General features: G+C 53.1%; 1 protein-coding gene across 1 annotated transcript; it reads right to left on the bottom strand.

Annotated features, from left to right (window-relative positions):
- Positions 1–3,106: 3,106 nt before the first annotated feature.
- DCPS (decapping enzyme, scavenger) lies at positions 3,107–19,301 on the bottom strand. The gene is made up of 6 exons (XM_027897817.1): positions 19,139–19,301; positions 17,845–18,013; positions 10,185–10,330; positions 7,542–7,655; positions 4,387–4,497; positions 3,107–3,579 (listed from the first exon to the last, which is right to left on the bottom strand). Exons 1-6 carry the CDS (start codon positions 19,292–19,294, stop codon positions 3,313–3,315), a joined length of 963 nt encoding a protein of 320 aa, XP_027753618.1. The 5' UTR covers positions 19,295–19,301; the 3' UTR covers positions 3,107–3,312.
- Between the last annotated feature and the right edge of the window lie 57 nt (positions 19,302–19,358).

Genomic DNA, 19,358 nt, shown 5'->3' with positions numbered 1-19,358 from the left:
TGACGTGTCCAACACCAATATTAATCAATAAAACAACCATGGAGCTGATGGATCCAGTTTTGCCAAGGGAATTTCATCAATATTTGAAGAGCATCCTCACCTCATCCCTCATCCTCCCTGGGATGGGGTTTCCTGGCCATTAAGTGGGGCAGAGTTTAACCCGTGGTGACAAGAAAACTCACCATAATTAGGTTTTAATTGCCACGGGCTCATAGACAATCCAGGGGTAATTAGTGGGGCCGCAGCTCAGCGGCGGGAGCTGGGATTTGCTTGAAGGATATTTCGACCCTTGGGTCTCGTGGGTTCCCCTGCTCAGTTTATTGCATCTGAAAACAATAACTGGCGTTCAATAAAGCTCCAGCAGTAATAATGCATCCCAAATGTCTGTTCTTACCGTGCCCCCAAGACAGAATATTAAAAGAGGCTGCAAAGCTTCACTTCCCAGGATCTTCTCCAGGTCCCCAGCAGCCCCCTCCTGCTGGTGATGGTGGATGGGCTCATTTTGGGGTGATGGTCTCCATGCCCAGCATCCCCCCCTTGTCTGGGGAGCATCAGGGTTTGGGGAAACAATGGTGATCCCATGCCAAGCACTGGACACCAGCTGTGTCCATCCCACAGGAACATCAGGACACCTGCACGCAGCAGTTGTGCCCCCATGGGTCCGTGATGTACCTGCGTTTCCTACCCACATCTTGGGTGACCCAACTCCCTTGTGTGCACCCAAAAACCAGCCAGGAGCTTCCCATGGCCACCAAAGCCCCAGCAGACAAGAGGGTTCTAAAATCCACCAGGAAATGGAAATGTATTTGCTGCCGTAGCAGAGTGCCAGGAGCCATCGCTCGGCAGTCACTGCTAACGGCTACACCCTGCCCTAATATTTAATTTACAAAGGATAAATTGCCAGTTGGATTAATTCAGCATGAGCGCCGAGTAATTTGGAGAAGAAAAGGGGGGGTGGGGAATCCTGGCTGTTTGAGAAGTGAATTTGTAACGAGCTCTGCCATCACCCACTGCAGAGCCAGTCGGAAATAAAAGGGTTCAGGGAACGCCCCGGCTGCAGCAGCAAGGAATGGGACTGGTGTCCTGCCTCAGGAGGGCACAGGAAGAGGTTCTGCCATCACACCACAGCTCTGAAGGGGTGATGAGGCCAAAGCAGGCACCAGGCAAGCAGGATGTGTTAGTAAAGGAGGAAGGGGATGCCCTCGGCCAGGCTTGCAGCATCTGCTCCACAGGGGCAAGAATGGGGTGATTCATGCCCAGCACAGGCTGGCTTTGTCCTGCCGACCACCTCGACTCACCCTTCCTCAAGCCACAGCCTGGGAACACCATCTGGCTTTGCAGACCCAGCCCCGGGACCTCAATAAATCCTTTGAAGGCTCCAGATCCATCAGAATCCCTCCCACTGACCCCTTCTCTTGGGACAGGCAGGGACAGCCCCCATCCCTGGCTCCATATATCCCACAGCTCCCCAGGGAGATGGGTGATGGCAGCATGCTTACTCGTCTCCCAGGAAAACGATTCCTCCAGCAGGAGCCAGACAGATGGTCTGTGGAAGATGTGCTGCTTGGTTGTCTCTCACAACCCTCAGAGTCTATTTTCAAGACTGAGGGTGTTTTTTCCATACCTGAGGACCAGCGAGGCTTCCCAGGAGACAGGATGGGTTATTTAATCATCTGCATTCCCGGGTTGGCCTGGGTGGGGACATAAAACTGGGATATTCTCTCAGCCAGGGAGACCGAGCTCCCTTTTGCCACAGAAAATGCTCTGGTATTGAAAAAAATCATCCCTTCCCTTTAGCAACTTAAAACCTGGAGAAAGGGAGAGCCAGGGGACAGCCAACCCCACTGACCAGATCCTAAAGCTCCCCAGCTCCCAAAATCAACTCTGGCCCCTGCTGTGCACTGCTCCGGGGGTAGGTAGAGCTGAAGCAAGAGGGAAAGGCTCCTCCAGGAGATCAGTTCAGCTTTCTTGCCATGGATTGGAGTTTTAGACTCATGGAATAATCTAAGGTCATAGAGTCCAACTGTTAACCCAGCAAATGGGAATTTCTGAAGGGAAATAAGGAAGAGTGGCTGCATCCAGCTGCTCTGCCTCTCCCTGCTGCTAAAAGGTACCAGGGAACTGCCTGACCTGAATATCTATAAATGAGCTGAGCAAAGCCCTGGGGCAGCTCTGATGATGCCACTTGCACTCCAGCCGGCTGCTCCATCACAGCAGCTTCCATGCACAGCAGCAGCCCTGAAAAAAGTAAATCACATCTGGTTTTTCCTCCCATCAGAAAAAAAAAAAAAAAAACCACAACAAAACACTAAACAAAACACCCTGTTAGAGCCCAGCGTGTGGAAAGGAGCAAAGAACTGGGTACCAGAGAGGTGATTCCTGTGATTCCACCCCGGTTACCGACAGAAACCAGAGCCCTTTCTGGCAGCAAGAGCTCATGAAGAATTTAGAGGATGGTGTCCAGTGGAATCCGTGGCTGGGTGGCAGAGCAAGCTCTCTCCATACAGAGAATTTGGCTTTTCCCACCACAACAGATCATGAAGCCTAACTCCCGGCTCTCTCCTGCCCCACCACCCCCTCGGCAGAAGGAAGAGCACTATTATTTATTTTTTTTCCCCCATAATCTTTGCAAAACCTCGAGCAGGCTCTGGCAGGAAGGGCTGCCCTTGCACACAAAGTCGTTTCAGATGGAGATGCTGAAGGAGCAGCTGAAGGAGATGCTGAAGGAGGTGATGAAGGAGGTGATGGCCCTGGGGCTGGGATCAGGCAGCACACAGCGTTTGTCTCCACAGAGCCAGCCGGGAAGGGCGAGGACTCGGTTAGTCACTGATTCCTTTGGAGCAAGACACCCCTCCCTGCCCCAGGAAAGCTGCAATCCCTTTCCCAGGGGTAAATTCATAGCAAATAAATGAATCTTTCTGAGGACAGTGCGTTTTTTGGACCTGTCTGTCTGCCTACTCCCGTCTGGGCTGACATCTGGGGACAGGGGCTGTCCTTTGGGTGGAGAAGATGGACACACACAGCCCCTCCTGCCCAAACCCTCCTGGATGCTCGCTGCATCCCAGAGGCACCCACTCCAGGGTAAAATCCAGCCCACTCAAAGGGGTTTATTCAATCAGTGTTTTAATGGACTTCAACAGACAACACAGTTTCCATAGCAAAGGATCATCAGCCCCATCTTGTACAAAAACACAGTTAAAAAACCGTAAATGCAACAAAACCTTAAAAAAAACCCAAAGAAACAAACAAAAAAAAACCCTGGCAAAAGGGTTATTCATTAAAAAAATATGATACAAAAGCACCTCTGCCTGCTCACACTTTTCCTGCCTCCTGGAATTTCTTAAACAGGGGCTCATCAGCCCGCAGGGGGAAGGTCAGGGCCCGTTTCTGGTAGAAGGTGGAGTCCCCGGCCAGGTTGTCGATGACATCGGCCAGGAGATGGGCTCTCTCCACGGAGCTGCCCGGCGCGTCGTAGCCCAGGGCGGTGAAGTGCACGTGCAGGTGGTAGTAGGAGGGCTGGTAGTGCAGGTAGATGCGCAGCTGGGAGCCTGGCACCCCGAACCGCTTCGCTATGGCCTCCTAGGGACGGGAAACACACGGGTCGGGAACTGCCAGCACCTTGGAACGGACGGAAAGGAGCGCTCCTGGATGGCAAGGAAGGCACAGGGAAAGGCAGAAGGGATTTCTGCTTCCTCACTGCACGGGAGAGGGGGAAGCTGGGAAGGGCAGAGTTCTTCCTGCCCTCTGAGCCTCGGCAGGGATGGAGTGATGCCTCCAGCTGCCCCACTTTTCTCCCTCCGTGATGGGATGTGCTCTCCACTCATATCGTTTTCCCTTCCACCCTTATCGCTCCGGCTCGTTCAGGGAGTGACAGGGATCCTGTTACCAGCGGTGTAATTAAAGCTATAAACAGCACCAGTGAACGCCGGCTCCGTGCGCTGCAATCCCCTGACTAATCTCTTAATTAATCTCCCACTTTCCCCGGTGCAATTACTTTCCAAATTCTGAAGCGGTGAAGGAAAGAGAAGCTCCTGCACATCCATCTAGCGAACACACCCCATGGAAAAACACGTCAGCTGGTGAGAACGGACGGAGTCAGGGAGGAGGTTGTTGATATAGGGAGGATGGGGAGCTCACTGCTAACAGGAAGGATGGAGCACCCCTAAAGCACCTCGGACATGGCATGACCTGGGGAAGGTGCTGATGGAGAGCAGGGATCGGGGTCTCCAGGCAGAGAGAGCAGCACAGCCCTGTTTTCTGATTTATCATCTCCCAGTTATCAGTCCCCAGGCAGATGCTGTGCCAGAAAACCCCAGCAGTGCCCTGGCAGAGGCAGCCAAGCCCTCCCTGGCCAGGATAGCAGTGTGGGACCGGCCTCAGGCTCACCTTGCCTTCCTGCAGGACGTTCCTCAGCAGCGGGAGGTGCTCGGCCGTGAGGTCCCGCAGAGATTTGATCTCCCGGCGGTGCACGACGGCCACCAGGTACAGGTCATCCAGCTGCAGAGACAGGGGGGGATGCAGGGGACACAGAGAGAGCAGATGGAGGCAGCAGCACTGTGGACCTGACACACCATCCACGGCTTCCCAGGCTCTGTTATGCCGGGATACCTGTGTTACACAGGGGTACCAGCCCTCGTGTTCAACCCACACCCAGGCTGGGCTGAATCTCCCCATAGGGGATGTGCTCACCCACAAACCCACTGCACCTCAAAACATTTCTGGACAAACTGGGGGTTGTCCAGGAATAACCACAAGAGAACAGCCTCATCCCAGCCAACGAACAGCGGGATGACAAATGCCTTCTCAGCTCAGAAGGCAGATGGAGCGATCAGCTCTTCCACACCTCGAGCACCACGCTCGGTGCTGCCCCTGCACATTCACAGCATCTCCCTGAGCACCCCAAAAATGCTGTCCCTGGGGGACTGAGGCCAGAGACGTGGTGCAGGTGCCCACCCAGCTACGTGGGGATCACCAAGGTGCCTGGGGTCTGCCAGCACCCCCCGTGCACACTCCACAGCCTTCTCAGAGATTCATCTCCCCGCTCAGACGAGGATTTACAGCAAAACAGAGGCCAAAATTGCAACTGTAGATTTTTTCCCAGTGAAAAGCTTCCCACTTTTCCACTGTGCAAACAGCTGGCCACTCTCCAGTCACAGCAGTTCTATAAATAACAGTTTTCAAGACTAACTGGTCACTGCACAACCCCAGGGCAGTGAAATATGCCCGTTCAGCAGCTCTCAGCCAGACCTTTGGCATCTCCTGGAGCTCTCGTCGCACCCAGTGTTTTAACAAGACATAAGGTTGTGGATCATTACACTTTAAAAACATAAAAATCCCAGTCTCCTTCAGCTCAGTTTGTGACTTTCTAATACAAACACTGGAAAGCAAAGGGTTTGGACGTGTGAGACCCAGCAGATCTCTTCAGCACTGTGAGAAACCCACGTGGCTATTCAGAAACAGATGCTTGTGCCAAAGGATGCTCTCAGGACCCTCCACCATGCTGTTCCATGTGATTCCCATGCACAGCTCCGGAAAAAGACAGTGTATCAGGTCGTGCTCTTTGGCTCCAGGCTGGCTGGTGGGAGGGAAAGCAAACAGCTCCTCTCCTTAGAACAACATCTGCATGTTGCTGTTTGAAACAAATAAGCCTGTTGCTAAAAAGGCCCGGAATGATGTCAGGCCAGGCAGCGCCTCAGGCAACGCCTCGGGCCTCCTGCAGGTTTGAAACCAACTCAAAAAGTTGTGGAGGGAAAAAAAAATACCAAAAAATTAAAAAAAAAAACCAAAACAAACCAAAACAAAAACCCCCAAAATAACAAAACCCCTAAGAAACCACCTCCAAGCACTACTGAGGCAGCTCCCAGAAGGTTGTGGCCGGCAGATTTCACAGCGTGAAGCAGAAATTTTCCTCCCATCCGTCAGCCTCAGATAATTCCAGGTGAATTGGCAGGATCTGAGGGCCAGGTGCTAAGCGAGTGCGAGGCAATGCTGCTGACAGGATTTCTGGGGGAGGGCTCGGACAGCCCTGCCGGGAGCCGTGTGTGCCCACCGGGATCGTGTGTGCCCACCGGGATCGGCGGGAGGAGCCGGCGCTCCCGACAGCCTCGGGGCCGGCGGCACCAGCTCTGGCTCAGTGTCACCCACAGCCAAGAAGAAATTCCTTGGCTCAAAGGCAAAGCTGACAGCCCTTCCTGGGATGCTGTCTCGCCTGCCTGGGAACCAGCTCAGCAAAGGGCCCGGATAGCTCCAGGGATGACCGGGGTGCAGACAGCAACTCAGCAGTCAGGGAGAAATCCAGAAGATCCTGTTCAACATTCCAAGAGGCGACAGGAGCATCGGGAAACCTCCCCTAAGGACAAATCCTACCACTGAGGTGCTCCCTGACCATGCCAGCTGGCAGGCGTGGATGCAGCAGGTCTCCAGGGGAAGCTGAAACACAAATTTTAGCCCAATCCTGATGTGAATTGTAAAGCTTGGTGGCAGCAAGTAAGGATTTCCACCACAGTGCTCACAGCTGGGAAAGGGACAGCATGCTGCATATTTTAGGGTCCCCAAATACTGCTCCCCTGGAAGGGCACTGAACAGGGCACAGTGGCACAGCCTGAAAGCCTGACTTGTTGCAAAGTCCCTCCAGGAAGAAGGTCGTGTCTCCTGTGAACAAGTGGAAATTCGAGCTTGGTTACGCCATCACAGCCCAGCAGGGGATTTTTGGAGTAGCTGATGTGCAGGGAATTCACGGGGAGCAGATACCTCCCTGCAGTGGTATCTGTGCTCCCCAAGTCACTCCCCGAGACAACTCAGCACTGCACCACAAACAGCTGTTCCCAGCACAGACACACAGGATGGTGCTGCCCACCACTGCAGGCTTCTGTTCCCACTTCTTTGAGTTTTAGTTCCATTTCTAAGCCTTAATCATATGGGAACTTTTCCTGCCTGCCACCTGCAGAAGCAGATGAGGATCAGAAACACAAAGGGGACTTTTTTTTTTGACGCCATCGACTTCCCAGGGAAGGGGTGGGGTTTGTGTCTGGAGTTTCAGCTCCCCAAAAGTACAGCATGAAAGGGAGCTGGAGCACAAGGAAATACTTCTCGGTTTAGGATTACAGCCTGGTTTTAAAAGTCATTTTCATCAAGTGGCCACTCCCACGAGGGGTGAAGAAGCAGCTCAGCAGCCCAGGTCCACCTGCTTAAAGCTGTGGAGGAGAGTTAATTGCAGCAGCCAAAGGGCAACATTCTTGCACCTAAAGTCAAGGCTTGCAAAAAAAACCCCAGAGAAGTTCAGCAGGAATAAATACAGGATTTCAGTTAAAAAAACATCCCAACAACATTTGGGCTGATACAGGAGAGGAAATGAACCCAAGTAATACATGCCAGCAGCAGTGAGAACAGCCTGGGTTCTACAGCGTCCACAGTCGACACGAGGGTGAACACAAGGACACAGGCACCCACTAAAACTCTCATCAGGGTGCTGCTTGTAGCCTGAAAGTGGATATTTCTTCTGGATAACCTTCACACAGGCAGCATTAGAGGAGCAAACCAACCTGGTTTTGATTCCACTTTAAATCTGGAACCAGAACAAAGCCATTGGAAGGATCTGGGTTTTCATGGACAATTCTATCGGTCTCAGCTTTCTTCTCCAGGATATTATACACCCACTGAAAGAGAAACATGATTTATAAACCAGGAGAGAATATAAAATCCAACATCTCAGGTGCATTTAGCCCAAGCTCATGGATTACTGCACATTCCCTGCCACTAGAATATAAAAAAACCCAACTCCAATGGCTTGATTTTTAAGATGACCAAATAATTTGTAGTTAATTGTCCATAAAACCCTCCAACAACCAACAAACTACAGGATGTTATGAGCACTTCAGTGAATTAGTGGAACTCAGCTCTTGTGGAGCTCAGCACACACCACTTGCAGCACTGTGGAGCTGTTTGTACTTTTTTACCCCCCCCAAGCTGCACCAAAATCTTTACAACAGGGTCTGGGAGGCAAACTTGGCTCATTTTGTTCCCTGTTCAAAGAGGAAGGCGCAGATTGCTCACTAGGCTGAGCTGGATGCAGCCCTGGCTGCTGGCAGCTCCCAGGGGGACACACAAAAGGTCTGTGTTTTTTGGGCAGTGCACATCTCTTGGCGCCCTGGCTGATTAGGAAACAGCTCACCACTCTTCTTCTTCCATACTTATAGTTCCAGCCTCCAGACTTCTGTAAGCCCTGCTCTGGTTAATCCCCCCATGCTCCTCCTGCAAAGCAAAGCACCATTCAGAGAAGAGTTTTAGAAATGGAAGAGACCAGGGATAAGGGACAGAGTAAGACCAGAGAAAAGCATCTTTGCATTCCCTGGTTCCCAGCCTGAGCTCCAGCATCCTTCTTTACACCTCCAAAATGCACGCTGTGCTCTAGCTTCAGCACTGCTGAGGGAGTCCCCAGCCATACCCCCAGAAGATGAAGTAAGGCAGCAGGAAATTGCTAGAGCTTAGAAGATGAAAATGTTTGGAAACATCATTTTTCCCACCCAAATATGGGTATGGAACATTCTGGTTGTCCCAGGTGGGTAGGGGAGGTGCAGCCAGTCTCACAAACACATTGGTGGGTGCTGTGCACACCAGACACTTTAGGGGAACTCCATCCAGAGTTTAATTATTCTTATCAAAACTTAAAATCACAGTGAACTGACCTGAATACATCTGGAGGGAGAAAACAACCTCTCCTCCCCTGATCTAGGTTTTTTTCCCTAAATTTCTGGCCTTTTCTTCTCAGCAACAACATTCTGAAGATCAGATTCTCTAAGTGATTCTGGAAAGCGAAGCACAAGCTCGCTGTGCTCCGTGACCCTGGGAGGAAAGCTCAGCAGGAAGCTCAGCAGGAACTGGAAGTTTGGTCTTTGTTGGGGTTTTTGTGCCTGCTCTGATCACAAGTGCCAAGCTATCAGAGCCCTAAATAAGTTCACTGATCAGATGAGCTGAATTTTAAACCCAAGGCTGCCTCGTGATGGGGCAGATCCCCAGCTGACCGAGTGTTTCTGCTGCTCCCAGCACAAGCCCAGCAAGGAGAACACATGTCCAGGGACTGGCACCACAATAAAACCATTATCCTGAAAGCATCCACGCTCTGCATCCTCCAGCAGGAAACACAGACGCCTCTGTGGTCCCCTGGTACTTCTGTTACCCTTCACATTTTCCTTTCCACTCGGCAAAAACAGCTGGATAAAGACAAGGAACAGCATTATCAAACCCCAGAGGTCAAGGACTGACTGTGCTGACCATGATTCCTCAGCAGATGCTGCTGATGGTCACCAGGAATGTGTTTCCATGGACAGAAATCAGCTCACAAGCACTTAGTGGAAGAGGCAGAGTGAGAGCCCAAGCCCATCCTGAGGGCAGCTGCTACACCAGGAAACCGAACAGCTTTGGGAGCAAAAGCATAGATAAAACATCCTACAGGCTGTGACCAGGTGAAAACACACCCTTGCCTTTCTCCAGCTAATAAATGCTGCAGTTTAATGCAGCAGAAAAGAGGTTAGGGGGGTATCCAAGGCCCCCTGGTTGGTGTGGGGGGCTTATTTTTAACGGATCGCCTCAGCAATCCCTGGATTTGTTTTATTCCCCCTTCTGCACAGGCTGGCACAAATTGATCCCTACAGACTTGTGTTCCTTTGATCCCTGAAGGAGAAAGATAGGGAGGGGAATGGTCAAAAAGGATAGAAACAGGGAAAAAGTCTGGGTCTCCCTGGGGCAAGGAGAACACTAAAAGTAACAGTTTCACCACACAGAATATGGACAAGGGCTGGATGGCAGGAGCTGCAGCCAAAGCCTGAGGAGTGAGTTCTGATGCAGGAATCTAAGAGCAATCTGTGCCTTTCCATTTCCCCCCCAGAGACTCCTAAAAAGCCCAGAGAACAGCACCAACACCCAGGGAGCCACCCTTGGAAAGGAGGAGCGCCTCAGCTTTCCTCCAGAAACCTTGGGAAAGGCAACTTGGAGTACTGCTCCAAGGCCAATGTTTTTCTGCAAAGATGGAAAAGGATGTCCCAGCCTGCCAGATGAGAGGGGGCAGCACCACAGAGCTGACAACACAGCTGGGCACTCCCAGCTCTCCAGCCTGGGCTCTGGAGGAGACTTGACAGCCCAGAGCATTGGAGATCAAAGACAGCAGGGGCAGGTGGTGGTTTCCATACCTGGATGCTGAAGCTCTGGGACTGGATGAAGGGCAGGGTTATGTTCTGGTAATCCTCCCAGGTCTCCCGGATGAGGTGCACCTCGTGCCGCAGGTACTTCTGGATGTGTTTCTCCGTGGCAGGGTACACCACCGTGGCCTTGATCTCTAGGAACAAACACGGGGACCGAGTTAACAACCCACATTTGCCTCCTTCAGCCCCACCAACAAATCTGTTTTCCCGTTCAATAAAAGGCCACACTAAGACTTTTTGAAGAGACATCACTAAAACAAGGTGGGGGAAAATGGACATGGAAAGCAAACAACTGCTTTAACCTCCCCCACTGCCGCTGCTTCTCTGCAGGAAGGAAGAGCCAACAACACAGCCAGGGCCTGTCTTTCCAGTCCAGGTGGAGATGTTTGCTGTCTGGAAGGGTTTTCCCACACTTGTTCTTTCAGGCCTCTCAGCAACATCAGGGCAGAGCTGGAGCTCCCAGGGCAGGGTTTATGTGTAGACAATAACCAGGATGAAAACACGACCCCAGGGACAGGGATGATGCTTCCTCATACTCAAATCCAAAGTTCACGGGATGCACCCAGCAAATTTCTCCAGCCACAAACCCAGAGGAGCTCCAAGGAGCAGCTCCTTTCCAGAGCTCTCAGGCTGCTTGGCCTTGAGCCTCAGGTGCAGGAGGCAATGAGGTCAAGGGCACAGGGACAGATCCAGAGCAAATAACATGGGCTGATGGGTCAACACAGAGCAGGATGAGCCAAGGGAAGAAGGCTGAGTGACCCCCTGCCCACAAAGAGCATTTTCCCATTTACTCTGGCAGTAAGAAAACATTTTCTGTTTGCCTTAAGATTGGAACTTTGCTGTGTAATTTCTGTGGCATCAAACAGGATGCAAGTGCTCACCTTGTTGACCTGGCAGCTCTGACGTCAGCAGCAGTAAATCCTACCCACGGGGGTAAAACCCTCGGAAAACATCCCTCTTTGGCCGAGATTGGATGCGTGATACAGAGCCTGACACAACTCCAAGGTGCTCCAAGGGCATGCAGTGCCTCTGCCTCCCCAGCTAACACAGAGCTGCCATAAACATCGATGCAAGGGGGAGAAAAGCCCCGTGAGCCCGGACAGACTGGACTGGACTGAGGCAAAGGCTGGGGCACTGTGAACACCACAGCCCGTGCCCAGGGTCTGCCATGGAAACCCACGACCAAAGCCACGCCTCGTGCTTTATATATGTTTATATGCTAGCCAGACCCTGAATATAAACACCTATTTGTTCCTAGAGCCAGGATTTAGGGTGGTTTGAGCCTTTTTTAGTTTTCTGGTTTCTGTTTTTTTAAGGTCGGTGCCGCACAGGCCCAGAGAGCTCTGCCTTTTCATTCCATGCCAAACTCAGCTTAATGAAATCCACAGGAAAATGCTGGTAACATGAAATATGAAAATGCAAACCACAAGGGCAGTCTGGTCTGATTCCCACCATACACATGTTCAAACAAGGTTGTTTTCCAGGACTCTATTAGCACTTCTAGCAGGATGATGTAATACCAAAGGAAAAAAAAAGACAAGGTTGTAGCTCTCCTCACTTAAAAAGACCAGGAAAGCACTGGGGAGAAAACAGAAAAGGGAAAATATAAAATACCACAGGCAGCCTCAGGCAGAAACTTCCACAGTTTAATTTTAGACCCCAAAACAAGAGCAGGGACTGCAGCAGAAGCCCCTCTATGCTGGGTGGTCATAACCACAGTGCCTGGGGGTGCGGGGGACCCAGAATGGCTTCCCTGGCACTGCCCCAGTATGGGAGGTGACTGCTCATATTGAGGGAGAGCACTCAGGAGGCTTTAAACCAGAGATCACAGAACTCCTGAACGTGCAACTGCGGCTGAGCAGATGTTTGCAAGAGGAGAGGAGGGAGAGGCTGCGGTTCACTAACGATCATTTCCCTTCTAAAGGTCTCATCAACCCCAAAACGTCCCAGCAATGCTAATCAGCATCAATCACTGCAGCCAGAGAGGCTGTTTGATACCCACTCAGAGCCTCAGAGTCCTTAGGAGCTGCACACAGGACGCAAAGGCACAACTGAGTCCCGCTTGGACACGGGAACATCCACCGCGAGACTGGGCTCGCCCCGGGATCGCTCCAGCGCTGGCACGGCCGCACGCTCCGCTTTCCAAGCCTGCTCCTGGCAGGCTCCTCCTGCACCGGAGCAGCACGTAGGCTGTGGGGCACCCCAAACCTGCCCCAGCCTGGGAACAGCCTAAGAAACCGCTGGACACGTGAGGGGGGTCAGGGATTGTCTCCGTTCACACCCAACTCACATCAGTTCCTGAATGCCAGCCCCGGATATCACGGAGCATCTGGGGTTTATTCTGGAAGTCAGGACTGACCATCAATTAACTAGAGGTTATAAAAAAACCCTGGAGGTTTAACTGAAGGAGCCTGGATGAGCAGGAGGTACACTGCCATGGCAGAGGAAAACTGACTGGGCTGGTCATCCTATGAAGGGTGTTTGAGGGCAAACACCATGCTGGGAAACTGCCCAGGAGAAAAGGAGGCTCAGATTGACCAGACACACACTCCTCCCCTCTTCTGCTAAAAAAACAGAGAGGAAAACACAACCCAAGACACAAGAAGGATCAAAACACCAGCTCCGTTTGGGGAACTGAAGGGAAAAAGAGCTGAAGGCAGCTGTTGCCAGGAGGAAAGGATGAAACACAAGGTAGAGAGAGCTCATGCACACAGGAAAGGGCACTCCAAGCTCACTAATGATGCCTCATCCCCTTTTGGGCCACACTGTCCCCAGGCTCTGCCAAAATTCCCCTCCAGGCCCACCAGTAAGGAGAGGCCTGGTGGTGACTTCTCCCCCCCCCCCTCAGCAGCACTGACGTGGAGCACCATCCGCCTGTTTTAAACAGATTTAAAGCTTCCAGGGAATCCAGAGGAGCACACAGGGCAGGCACAACCTGTTTCTGCTTTGGGGCCCGTGGTGTGCTTTTCCCTCCCCACGCTAGCAGGAAGCTGAGGGTTGGTTTCTGCCTAATCAACTTGACCATCAAGTGCAGGAAGTTGCCAAGGCCAGGGAACAGCAGAGACGTTTCATTTGGTCTCTGACAGGTTTTCTTTGCCAGCCTTGTTCCTGCAGCGTGCAGCTCTGGGCTGCCTTCCCATTATCAGGTGTCTCCTTGGATGCAGCCCTAACTAAATATATAATGCCCTAAGCCAATATATAATGTCTTAAGCCAACACAAAGCACACAACCTCCCACACCCCTGCTGCATTAACAGTTTATTTACTTTTAGGATCACAACTGCACAGGAGTCACATGGGAACACCAAATTCCAACCCAACTGCAGCCAGGTACGACACAGCTTTGCCTCAGCGCTGGGGCTCTTCTTAGTGAATGAATTAAAGCCCAAAGGGATAAAGCTTGCAAGAGCTCCCAGTCTCCACGGCCAGCACATGCCAGGACAAGCCAGGGCGGTGCCAGGGACTCAGCCAAGGCTGCCTGGGCTCTGGGGCTCATCCCAGGAGGACACGGTGGGTTCGGCTGCAATAGCCACTGCAAAGGGGAAATCTGCAGGTTACCAGCCCTCAAAACACAGAGCAAAGCATGGTGATACCTCCTACTGTCCCCCAAACCACCCCCACACTCACACAGCTTCAGGCTCCAGCGTTTGATTTCAGTGTAAATGTGAGGTTTCTTGGCTGGGCAAGCCCCAGAGGCAGGTGGAGTATGGAAACACCAGGAGACAGACCGGCCTTCCCAGTGCAGCTCCTGCAAGTTTCTTCAGCTCCTCACTGCCTGAAACCAGCCTCTTTTTGGGGCAGGGATCTTTTCCTGCATGACTGAAAACTTTCCTTCCATGCTCTGCTATTTTTCCCATCATTTCTCCACGCTGTGCTGGAGCAAGGGAGCCAGAGCATCTCCTGCTGTGCTTGGATTTACATGTTTTTAACAAGCTTGAGCCCTGGGTAAAGGCTCCCTAAAGGACTGAGAAGAGCCCTTACATCATACCAGCGTGGCTTTGGTGCCATGGAACACACAATCCTGCGGCAGCCAGGCAAGAGGAGACTTTTTGCGGCAAACATCAAGCTCTCCTTGTTGAATGGGTGTGAGGAGCTGGATGTTATCAGGGAACATGCTGATTGAACCATCTGGCTTTTGCAATCGACCCCTGGCAGCAGGAAAATCTTTCCTGTTATGAAGTCAGCCCTTTGTTTCTCTGCAAGGGAAAGGCCCAAGGTTTGGGTTTCCTCCACCACTATCTCTCACCTCTAGGCATAAGCTGCCTCTTAAATCAAGGCAACATCCAGCAACTGGCCTTTAAAATTGTGCACTTTGGTAGCAGCAGCTCTGATACCACTACTCTTCACAAACTCGCTCACAAAAGTTCCCTCTCCTCACTCTGGGGGTTTGAGTCGCCCTTCAGATGAACTCTGACCATGACTGGCTGGTTTGGAAACGTTACATTCCATTTTAGCTTTGACAGATGCAGTAAAACCAATGAGCCGAGCAAGACTCATCTGGTGCCGCCTTCACGCCGGTGTGCTCCCAGCCCTAAAAAAAAAATCTCATCTTTAAGCAGCAGCAGAGCAAAATTCATCTTCCCACAGCAAAATCCCTCTTCCCAGGTTGGAGGGGAGTCGTTTGCTCAAGTAACATGCTTTGTGTGGCCTCCCCTGCCCTGCCTTCCCCACAAACAAGCCGTCATCGCACGGGGCCTGCGCTGGCTTGACTGTGCCGAGGGAGCGGCACCCGACACATCAGCGAGGGCAGGGGGAAGGAAATCTCCACTGTCAGCTGTATGGAACTCCAGCTGAATAAATAAACCCCAGGGACTTGGCACCACAGAGGTGGCATTGGGAATTGCACTTGGGAAAAGCAGGGGGACGGGGAAGCAGCTCCTCACCCCCTCAGCGCACCCGAGGCACGAGTGACTCGCTGTCACCGTTTCCTCAGTCACCACTTCCTCAGTCTGGAGGTTTATCTGACCTTAGAAAGCAAGGGCTGAGTGTGTGGGGGGGGCTCAGCTGCCCAGGGTGCTTTGAAACCCGCCGGGGGAAATTCCTTTATCCCACAATACCACAGCTCAGGACTGCCCCATGAACTGCTCACTGCCAAAGTTTGAGCTTTTCTACAAAATATTTTACTGTGTCTTGTACCCAGGTTTAAACCTGCAAGGACCAGGAGACAGACCCTGCATCTCTCTAACTCTGCATCCAGACCCCCTGCAAGGGCTCCCTGGGTCTCCACACAACCACTCACCATCCCAGGTCAGTCAAACCCCGACACTCTCTGCAGCCTCACAGGCCATTTCTCCAGTTTAGGTTTTTAAGCTTCATTCCTCACATCAACCTCGTCCCTGGGCCGTGACTCAGCCCACAAGGGCGATTTCCTTCCCCTCCTGACACACACGGGTGTTTCCCCGTGCCAGCCCAGCTGCCCTCCAGCCATGTACCCGCAGAACTGAGTGTTAATTGCTCAGAAGGAAGAAGCCGCCTCGCTCTCAGCTCCCACATGGGGAGCTTGGAGAGCAGCTCCAGGGTCCACAGGGCCCTCCTGGTCTCCTGCCTGGTGGTGCTCAGCAAGCAGAGAGGTGCCAAGGAGGGGTTGGAAGCAAAGATGCACCACTGGGTAATAGTTCTGCAAAAACTTACCTTTTAAAGACGGATTTAAAAGTTCACTAAAGAGACAAAGCTCGGCAGAAAAAAAAGCCAGAGGCTTCTTCCCCCTTCAAACCCGCAAGAGGGGTTCCACACCTGGCACAGGCCTTCGACAAAGGAAGGAATTCTATTATCAGAGCGGTGCTGGAGTTACACAGCGCTGCTGAAGGAAGGCAAAGGCTGGCAGGGCTGGGCTGGAGAGAGCCCTCGGGATTTCAGGCTTGCAATGCCACCTCGTGGGAATCGCTGCAACTCCTGCCGGGCTGGAGCACAGCAGGAGCCTGAGCAGGAGCTTTTCCAGCTGGGGAAGCGCGACTTTAACATCTTCCCACAACATCCGTGCTGTTACAGTGTTTTCCTGCCACTGAAACCTTCAATTTTGAGACTTCCACAGGCCAAGAGGAGCTTTGCACGACTCACAAGCTCCCAAATTCAGACAGTGCCTCCTCCTACAGCATGGGAACAGAGCTAAAAGAGAAGTGTTTTTGGGAAGGCACATCAAATATCCTGAAAATTTAATCTGGGACTGCAACAATGTTTTTACCTAAAGGCAATCACTCAGATTGATTTTGCCTGTGTTAAACCTGTTTGGCTGTTATGCCTATGTTAAACCTGTTAATTGTGTTTATGGAAGAGCTGACATGGCATTTATCACTGCCCTACCAGAATTAAAGCACATACCAGCATTCATGTGGAATTAACTGTGGGAGGTAATTCTGCCCCAGTGTTCAGGTGAGACTCCACCTGCAGAGCTGCCTCCAGCTCTGGGACCAACATCAGAAGGATGTGGAGCTGCTGGAGTGGGTCCAGAGGAGGCCACGGAGATGGTCCAGGATTGGAGCCCCTCTGCTCTGGAGCCAGGCTGGGAGAACTCGAGGGGTTCACCAAGAGAACAGAAGGCTTTGGGGAGATCTGAGAGCCCCTTGCAGGGCCTAAAGGGGCTCCAGGAGAGCTGGAGAGGGACTGGGGACAAGGGATGGAGGGACAGGACACAGGGAATGGCTTCCCACTGCCAGAGGGCAGGCAGAGATGGGATAGTGGGAAGAAATTGTTCCCCATGAGGGTGGGCAGGCCCTGGCACAGGTTGCCCAGAGAAGCTGTGGCTGCCCCTGGATCCCTGGAAGTGTCCAAGGCCAGGTTGGACGGGGCCTGGAGCAACCTGGTCTAGTGGAAGGTGTCCCTGCCCATGGCAGGGGGTTGGAATGAGCTTTACAGTCCCTTCCAACCCAAACCATTCTGGGATTCTATGTTTAAACTGAAGTGCCTGGCCTGCCCAAAACCCAGATTTGCTTCCCAGCAGGGGCTGGAGAGCACCACCAGAGCAGGACACCTTTCCACTGTGACAAGAATCCCTCTCACAGAGTGACAGCCTTCCATTGAAGCTCCCCAACGTGCCCATCTGTCCTTGTCACAGTCTGTGATTAACAGAGTTTGGTAACACACAGATGTGTGACATCAGCAGGGAGATGGGGCCAATGCCCCCAGCACTCGAGGTTACCAGCATCTGAAAACCCCTCAAACACGAGCTGCCTGCCCTTACCAGGCGACAGAGCCCGGGAGGTGCCAACCCTGGGATGAGCAGGAGCTGCACCTGCTCTGCAGAGGCTTTTTTAAACCTTCTGGGGAGAGACAACTCTTACCTGAGTTACTGACAGCACTAACAAAAACCCACAGAAAGCCCTGGGCCCCCTAAGCCCCTCTGCACCTTTACAACAAGGCACAGAATGGCTGCTCAGCAGCTCATGAACTGAACCACGTGTCCATGGTGTGGGGAAAAGGGAATGGTGTGGAGCAATATCCAAACCCTGGAAGAAAGACATTTCCCTCAGAGCAGCAATGACCCCCCAGCTGGGCCTGGTGTGCTGCTGTCACCAAATCTCAGCTGGGGTGGCAGAGCCATGTCCAGCAGCAGCACCTGTCTGTGTTGTTGCATCCTGCCCTCTGGAGCGGGCAGGAAGCACATCCCGGCATCCCAGCCACTCTTCCCAGGATCCCAGGCCCAGGGCACTCACCGCTCAGCTCCGGGGGAGGGCTCAGGTAGAACGTGCAGTAAATGTCATTTTGCATCTGCAACTCCGCCTTCATCGGCTTCTTCAGCAAGTCCGGGATCTTCTCTTCCTGGAAAGGAGTCTTTTCCAGGATGACTACAGCATCTGTCCCCTCTCCAGAGAGGCCAATCCTCTGGAATAAAAAGGCATAAAGCAGTCAGCAATCATGGGTCCAGTGCTGGGTGGGGAGTTTGAGGTCAGGCACCACAGCACACCCCTCACAGCCTCTCAGTCCTCGTGTCCAAACCCCCTCCTAGTCCAGCCCATCTGAAAAAAAGAGGCATGTTTGTCCTGAGGCACAGCAGGAATTTGCTCCCCATGAGGGAACACAGGTGATTTCTGGGGGAACACGGGATGTGGGCAATGACTCAGCCCACCTGCACCTCCCCAGACACTCCCAGGATTCCCACTGACCCAACATCTCTGATTTCATCTCGGATGCTCCCCAGCTGACCAGGCAGCCAGAGAGCCAGGAAGAGGGCAGAAACAGGTGTAGGGATTTGTACCACGGGCAGGGAGCACTCACTGCTGCCCTGCTCCAAGGAACCACAGCCCTGATCCGGACATGGGCTCAGCAGGGTGGTTTTGGGAGGTGCTGGGTGTGGAACACCCCCCACCCCGAATCACTCCTGTACAGGATCCAGGTGAGGCCTCACCACATCATGCAGTGAGAGCAACGGGACTCACCTGGGGCTCCCAACCCCCCAGGCTCACATGGAAGAGAGAAGGTGTGGGACCAGCTGTTCCCCACTAACCACCACCCACTGTCCCGAGGCTGGGATGCACACCTCCAGGAGCCAGGAGTTGAGGCACCTGCACGGTTCCCACACCACAGCCAGGCTCTCTGGCCATGGCATTTCCGGACTTAACACAAATTTCCCTGTAATGGCACACAATGGACGCGTCTATACTATTTACAGGCTCCGAGCCGGCATCCTGCTCGCAATTCAACACCGCTTTACCCGGCAGGCACAAAAAGCAGCAGTTACACCAATTAAAAAGGATAACCCGAGGCCTGCAATAACGGGCAGCAACCGCCTCCCACCCCAGCGTGGCTGGATTTGGGATGGGATGGCCGGAGGTTTCCCGAGGACTGGATCAGGAGGGGAGGGATGGGGGGGGCCGCGAACCCTCGAGGGAGGGGCGTGGTCGCGGAAAGGGGCGTGGACTTCTCGGCGCGCGCCGCGGTGGGCAGGGCCGAGCCCTCAGCGGGGAACATGGCGGCGGCCCCAACCGGCCCCCCCCCTCCCGCTGGTACCTCCGCATGCAGGAACATGGTCTTGTCCCGCGCCGACTCCCGCAGGACGCGCCGCACCCGCAGGTCGGACAGCGAGAAGGCGGCGGCGGCCCCGCCATTCTCAGTCTCGCCCTCCTCCTCCGCCCGCTTCCTCTTCAGCTGCGGGGTCCCCGCCATGGCGCGCGCGCGCGAGCGGGGTCCCCCCGCGCAGTGCGCATGCGCGACACCCCGAGCCGCGCGG

Source organism: Empidonax traillii, unplaced genomic scaffold (genome assembly GCF_003031625.1).
Source record: "Empidonax traillii isolate 1590-97213 ecotype Southwest subspecies unplaced genomic scaffold, ASM303162v1 scaffold561:size787514, whole genome shotgun sequence".
In the NCBI taxonomy this organism is placed as follows: domain Eukaryota; kingdom Metazoa; phylum Chordata; class Aves; order Passeriformes; family Tyrannidae; genus Empidonax; species Empidonax traillii.
Note: the sequence above shows the minus strand (reverse complement) of the source record. Positions and strands in the feature narration are given on the sequence as shown.